At 44.7% G+C, this 7,265-nt stretch overlaps 1 protein-coding gene across 2 annotated transcripts; it reads left to right on the forward strand.

Annotated features, from left to right (window-relative positions):
- The first annotated feature begins 398 nt into the window (after positions 1-398).
- On the forward strand, positions 399-6,933 carry LOC115346658 (histamine H3 receptor-like). 2 transcript variants are annotated; one of them, XM_030026921.1, is made up of 3 exons: positions 399-455; positions 1,385-1,551; positions 4,508-6,933. In XM_030026921.1, the coding sequence occupies exons 1-3, from the start codon at positions 404-406 to the stop codon at positions 5,390-5,392; spliced, it is 1,104 nt and encodes a 367-aa protein (XP_029882781.1). In that variant the 5' UTR covers positions 399-403; the 3' UTR covers positions 5,393-6,933. The 2 variants fall into 2 exon arrangements, with proteins under 2 accessions (XP_029882781.1, XP_029882780.1); XM_030026920.2 differs by lacking the exon at positions 399-455 and adding an exon at positions 965-1,305.
- Positions 6,934-7,265: the final 332 nt, after the last annotated feature.

Raw genomic sequence — 7,265 nt, forward strand, 5'->3', positions numbered from 1 at the left:
AATGGCCACGTATTTTAAGGCACACGATGATCCAGTGGGCCAAATCATAGGAGTAGAGGTGGGCTGCCATTTCGACTCTTAAATTACCCTTCAGTTTTGACAGACTTCAGCAGCCTCCACAGCTCATTCGGGGTCACTGTGTCCCACTCCTCCTCCCCAGCACCGGGTCAGCCATCTTGCCAGAAGCTGAAAGAAATCTTAGCCCTTTCCTGGCTGCTCACGTTTAGTTTCTGGAATAGATCTGCCTTCTGTGATAAAACTGTGATAAAACTCAGAAATATTGCGTTCCTGCAAGTTTTGTGAAAACGAGTAGCCAGGCACGGCAGTGAGACCTTCTCAGTGCTCACACAGATGGAAAGTCTGAGGCGGCCGCAGCCTCGTCCGCCCCACAAGGCGGCACAAGATGGCCGTCCTGCGCCACGCCACTGGCGCGGCTGGGCCAGCCAAACGCACAGGTGAAAGGGGCAGAAACTCTCCTAGACGTGGCAGAAAGCAAAGATCGTTTGAGGACTGACTCTATGGGCCACAGCAAAGAACTGCAGATACGGTGTAGAGCACGAGCCACAGAAACAAGGCAGACAACTAGAAGTACCCCACCAACGACAGTGTATGAGGAGGAAAGTGGGAGAGCTGCTGAGAGAGTGGGCGGGCGGCCGTTGGGGAGCCGTTAAGAGGGCGGGCGGCCGCTGGAAGCGTTACTTCACGGCGCTTCACAGAACGGGCTCGTGAGGGAGCCAGCCTGCGGGCGGCGGGAACGGGGCTCTCCCGCCCGCAGCCCTGACATCGCCGCGGTAGGATTCCTCAAAGTTTTGCCACCCCGGCGCCGTCCGTCCCAGCAACGGCTCGGAGCCGGGCACGCTACGGGCGGGCAGCGGCGAGCCGCCGGCCGCCAGCCGAGCCGCCCGCCGCGCCCCACCGGGCCCCTCCCGCAGCCCGCCCGGGGCTGCGGCGCGGCAGGGGCGTTGCCAACAGCAGAGCGGGCCGAGCGCCTGAGCCGGGCTGGGCAGCGGCGGAGCGCGGAGAGCACGGCGGGGTCTCCGCCGGGAGCCATGGGGCAGGACTTGCCGTGGCTCAACCACTCCGGCGGCCCGCGAGCGGCGGGCAACGTCTGCACGGCGGACGGGCAGCGCGGCGGGCCCTTCGCCGCCGCCACCGCCGCGCTGCTGGCGGCGCTCATGGGGCTGCTGGTGCTGGCCACGGTGTTGGGCAACGCCCTGGTCATTCTGGCGTTCGTGGTGGACCGGAGCCTCCGCACGCAGGGCAACTTCTTCTTCCTCAACCTGGCCATCGCCGACCTCCTGGTGGGTGAGTTCCGGGGCGCCGGGAGAGGCGGCGGGTTGCGGTCTGCGGCGCTGCACGCGTCACCGCCGAGCTCTGTCCGCAGGCGGCTTCTGCATCCCTCTCTACATCCCCTACGTGCTGACGGGCAAGTGGAGACTCGGCAGGGGCTTGTGTAAGCTGTGGCTGGTCGTAGACTACCTCGTGTGCACCGCCTCCGTCTTCAACATCGTCCTTATCAGCTTCGACAGGTTCATCTCCGTCACCAGAGCGGTAAGGGCTGGGCAAGTGGTCCTGAGGGTGGGCTGCAGGGGCTCCAAGGCCACCCTTTCAAGCAGGATGGTTTGCTTAGGTCACCTGGCGCTCAACCCCATTGCACCTCACCCAAACACCACAGGAGACGGGATATCTAGGCAGTTCCCCTTGGTCCTGGAAATAGTTCTGGGAGTGATCAGCTTTGGCAGAAAAGTCTTTTGCTTCTCACTTTTACAGTGGAAGGGGTACTCTGTTTTAGAAACAGGCACAGCTTATACAGGCTGCTGTTGCAGCTAGAAGGGCAGAGGGAACAAGGTGTGCTCATGTCCTCCCCAGCCACACCTTGGGTAAGCTTAACAAGTATTACCCAGCTGAAACAGACCATCTCCTTCGGAACCTGGCAATGTGCCTGTTGACAACTGATAGTCCACGCCAGCCTCGCTGTATCGCAGCTGCAGCACAAGGCAGAGATAGAACTCCTCGCAATGGGCACCAAACTCTCAAGGAGAATTAGATGTATACAGCTGTGTCTGGTTCAGAAGTGGCAGAACATAAATTAACATCTTTCAAAGGATGCAAATGTTTCCATGTAACAGCCACAGAAATAGCTAGAGCTTTTTGCCCCGGTCATGCAACATGTTGATTACCAAAACCAGAGTAGACTAGACTTTGCAAAATCAAAAGCTAACTTCATTTTCACCTAGACCATACTGCCTTGAAATATTTTGGTTGGTGCTGAAATAACAGATTTTACCTGCTAATAGGTTTCACTCTTCTACACACACTTCTTGGTTATTCTTTAGCCCCCTGTTCCAATCACATTTCTTTAAAATGTTAATTTAGCTTCATTGCTCATTCTAAATCACAGTAAGAGGCACTAATACTTTTTTTGGCAAACAGTACAAAGAGAGGCTGCAATATGTCTTTAACAGTTTATATGCAACTTGGTGTCTTACCAACTTCTTTTTGAAGGGGGAGAAATGAACAGATTAATTCTTAAACAGTCAACACTTACAATTCCTTTATTTTCTAGGTTCTGAATTAGCCATGAATTTTGCTTTCATAAACCAAACTCTCATGACTATACACATAGTATGAATATATAGACTGGGTGGTTTCAGAAACAGAAAGGGAAACCGGTCATAATAAATGAAAAAAATAAGCCACTTGAAAATACTTCAAATCAATCCTCCATATAAAAATCCCTCCCCAAGCAGGAGTACAGAAGCTGCCTCTTGGGTTAGGGCAGTATAAGAACATACGAACAGAAATAGACAAAGTTCTAAATTTCTCTCTCTCTCAGTGAAAATGGTAACCTTCCTACAAGACTGCTCCTGAAATCATTAGTAGCTTGGTCAAGGATTGCAAAATTAGACCTGGTTCACACAAACTCAGGATTCCTCAGTTGTGTGGGTATTCTACCGGAAGAGCATTGGGTTTGCACATCAAGATCCACAGATTGGGGCAGTAAACATGAATCCTATACAGAATTCAAGCTTGAGGACTTCATATTCCAAAACACTGTGTGGCCATTGTAGAGATTTGAAGATTGAATTTCAATTCACTATATGAATATTGTCCAGTACACCAGGGAATTAGAATATTGAGAAGTAGATGATCTTGATTTTAAGATTCTACCTAATTCTACTGCTGATACAGTTTACTGACTCAGTATTACATACTTACTATATTTTTTACACCTTAGCTTCTCTACTTTCTAAGTAAGGGAAATTAGTTATTCTTCCCGTAAAGCACTTTGCAGACCACAACACTCCATCTATACATCTTAACTGCAGACAAGAGTCCTGCAAGTACTTCGTAAAAGAATGAAATTATAGATATCAAACAGAAGTAAAAGCTGTTATCCATTAAATTTTTTTGGTGTGATTTTCACATTAAGGAAAAAAAAAAAGGCGCTCTCTCTACAAAGCAGGAAGAAAAGAATTTGCATGGGCGATCTATGAATTCAGATCCTTTTATGTATTTTTAAATGAAATTATTTAAAAATTCTAAATAAGTGAATTTTGAAGGGCCATGTTTTTAGACTTTCTGTAAACCAGTGTGACAGCTAATGCAGCTGAATACGTAAGCAACTGGTGACAACTGTCCTGGTTTCAGCTGGGATAGAGTTAATTGTCTTCCTAGTAGCTGGTACAGTGCTATGTTTTTGAGTTCAGTATGCTAAGAATGTTGATAACACTGATGTTTTCAGTTGTTGCTAAGTAGCATTTAGTCTAAAGTCAAGGATTTTTCAGCTTATGCCCAGCCAGCAAGAAAGCTGGAGGGGCACAAGAAGTTGGCACAGGACACAGCAAGGGCAGCTGACCCAAACTGGCCAACAGGGTATTCCATACCATGTGATGTCATGCCCAGTATATAAACTGGGGGGAGTGGGGGCAGGGTATCGCCGCTCAGGGACTAGCTGAGTGTCGATTGGTGGGTGGTGAGCAATTGCATTGTGCATCATTTGTACATTCCAATACTTTTATTATTGCTGTTGTCATTTTATTAGCATTATCACTATCATTATTAGTTTCTTCTTTTTATATTCTATTAAACTGTTCTTATCTCAACCCACGAGTTTTACTTCTTCTCCTGATTTTCTCCCCCATCCCCCTGGGTGGGGGCGGAGTGAGTGAGCGGCTGCGTGGTGCTTAGTTGCTGGCTGGGGTTAAACCACGACACAACCAATTCTAGGAATAGCAGTGGTCATTTGCTCTGGAAAAGCCTTGGTTTTCTAACTTTTAAGATCTGATGCACGTTCTCAGAGCACATCCAGTCACCTTGATAATGTTTGTTGGAATGGGTATTTCAGAAATAGCTTTTCTGTAGTACTAGGAAGCTTGATAGAACCCTCATCCCTAAACCAAAGTATTATCAACCCTCACAAGTGACAGAGAGCTATATTTCAAGGTAGTCATGTAACTGTTTGAGATACTAGTAATGTATGTGACTTAACTTTTCTCTCTCTCAGGTCAGTTACAGGGCTCAGAAAGGCATGACCAGAAATGCAGTATTGAAGATGATCACTGTATGGATTGCTGCGTTTCTTGTCTATGGTCCAGCCATTCTCAGCTGGGAGCACATTACCCAAAAGAGCATCCTCCCTGAAGGAGAATGTCATGCAGAATTCTTCTACAACTGGTATTTCCTAATGATTGCCTCTACTGTTGAATTCTTTACACCTTTCATCACTGTTATATACTTCAACTTAAGTATTTACCTCAACATCAGAAAACGCACATCCCTCAGAAACGAAAACCTATCACCTGGTGAAGAGGACTGTGAAATGAGTTTCCAGGGGGAAAAAAGGGAACACACTATATTTTTTGTAAAACCTGCTAACAGACACAAATGTGAGAAGAAAGCAAGTAGTCTTTCTCCCCTAAAAAAGGCTTCAAGGCTCAGCCTACACAAGCTTGAGAATCAGTCATTAAATTTGAATGTCAATCAAGACCTTCCACCACTTCAGGTGGAAGTCAAGACCAAGCCTCATAGGAACGGCTTCTACAAAACAACAGAAAACATATACAACACCACCAGGAGAGTGGACATTGGTAATACTATGGCAAATAGATTTAGACTTTCCCAGGATAAAAGAGTAGCAAAGTCTTTAGCAATTATTGTCTGTGTGTTTGGTTTGTGTTGGGCTCCATATACGCTTTTGATGATCATCAGAGCAGCTTGCCATGGGCACTGTGTGCAGTATTCACTCTATGAGACTTCATTTTGGCTCCTGTGGGTGAATTCAGCCATTAACCCTGTTCTATACCCACTGTGTCATATGAGCTTTAGGAGAGCCTTTGTAAAACTCCTGTGTCCAGGAAAAGCCAAAATTCATCCTCATATTTTTATGTAAAAAAAGTGTGAAGGCTGACAATTAATACATCTTGCTTTCAGTGGGAGCATAAACTGGCTAATATTTACCTGAAAGTATTAAGTGCAATGTGCACTGGGTAGTTTATGGAATACTGCTAAGTAGGTAAAAGTGTAGATATTTATGAATGTATAGAAATACAGTCATCCACGTAGCTGGAGAAATCACAGCAATGAAAAGAAAGATGATTTCTCAAAGCTCTTTGGAAAATTACACCAACAGCGTATTTTCTGGTAAGGGTGCACTAACATTAAAGTGCTGAAAAGGGAATACAACATTCATGGCCAATAATTAGAGTTCAGGCTCTCTCACTTATAGTAACTGTAAATATTGCTGGTAAGGAATTTCATAAAGTGTTAACATTGGGCCTGTTATATTTTACCCCCAAACCCACTCTAAGATGCCAAGGGTCTCAGCTGTTAATATGCTTTTTCCCCCCACTTAGTGGCAAGCCAGACAAGATAATGATCAAGGCAAAAAACTAAATATTGGTGTCCAGGAAAAGCATGGGACAAGAGGCACCAGAACAGTCAGGTTACCAGATAAGCTGAGCAATTGTAGCAGGTAAGGGAGCACTGATTTGAGTGGAAAATATGATTGAGAAATAAGAGCGTAGAGTTTTTAGTAGAACTAAGCTCAGGAACAAGAATATAAAAGGGTTTGGAGTTTTGTGATAGGATATAAGAGAACTGAGAGTTTATACACTGGAAGAGTTTCACCGTGAGTTTACTCCCTGAGCTATGACTTCCTGCCCCCTGCCAGGATCCTGCATGGGCAGGAATCTACTCAAGTCGAACCTCTACTCCTTACAGGACTGACAGGTATTACTCTTCTATCTTTTGCTGTAAGTACAGAGTAAGCATAATTAGTCTATGAGATGTATGACAGACAGATCTTGCTATAGACAGAGATTTAGGTAAACTTCCCTTGGAGTCATTTTAAAAACATTTCCAATTAGACTTTTACTAGTCCTGGCTAATTCTGAAAGGAAAAAAAAAAATATTGTTTTCCCCTACACCACCCAATGGATCTATCCATCCATCAAGTCATCAGTGGTAAAAAAAAAAAAAAAAAAAAGTATTACTTGAAGTGTTTAGACATTTTCCAAGTCATGCATCATGAATAGGATGACTCTTTAAAAAAGTCTTAAAATTTACAGCCTTGCTATTGACCATGAGTATGCAAAAACAAGAACGTAAACAACTACATACTGTTTCTGCTATTCTGCCTCTGCCACAAGAGAAGATCACACAGCTAGATCCTGAGTTTTGACTAGATTTGTCCCAGGAGAGGTATCAATTTGAACATCACTAGTGATACAAGTTTGTTTCCACCATCACAGGTATTTTCTACGTAGCTTAACAGACACTTTCCTTTGCTGACAAGTGATAGCTATTGAACAGCCATAGTTGTCCATTGCCACAGCCAAAATGCATGCTAGTACAGTTGATCTTAAAGTTTACAGACATTGTTTTGAAATTATTTACTTTGTAACATTTCAATAAATGTAATTAAGAACTGTGCAAGAGTTGTAACTTTGTAGCCTTAACAAGCAGTACACAGGAAAAAGCACTAGCCTACAACATTTGGGTAATTGCAGTTGAAACTGCAAAACCATTATTCAAAGACAATTCTTAAGTTACAAGGACCGACCTTGAGTATTAAACAAACATGGTTAGCAAATACTGTAAACTAGGAGGGCATATCCCTGCTATATGAATGTATCTACATGAACACAATAATCATCTTCTGCTATGGATGTTTTATAACAAAACAATCAGCTTAACGGTTCTCTTAAGAGAAGAGCATCAACAGATACAGAGCAGCATTAAGATTTTTGAATAGCATTAATTAT

This window comes from Aquila chrysaetos, chromosome 9 (genome assembly GCF_900496995.4).
Source record: "Aquila chrysaetos chrysaetos chromosome 9, bAquChr1.4, whole genome shotgun sequence".
Taxonomy (NCBI): domain Eukaryota; kingdom Metazoa; phylum Chordata; class Aves; order Accipitriformes; family Accipitridae; genus Aquila; species Aquila chrysaetos.

Excerpts from the sequence above, each read along its gene's own strand:
- LOC115346658 (XM_030026920.2), top strand. The coding sequence starts at position 1,050 with ATGGGGCAGGACTTGCCGTGGCTCAACCACTCCGGCGGCCCGCGAGCG. Across the intron at positions 1,306-1,384 it reads CATCGCCGACCTCCTGGTGG|GCGGCTTCTGCATCCCTCTC; the intron begins GTGAGTTCCGGG and ends CTCTGTCCGCAG. Across the intron at positions 1,552-4,507 it reads TCATCTCCGTCACCAGAGCG|GTCAGTTACAGGGCTCAGAA; the intron begins GTAAGGGCTGGG and ends TCTCTCTCTCAG.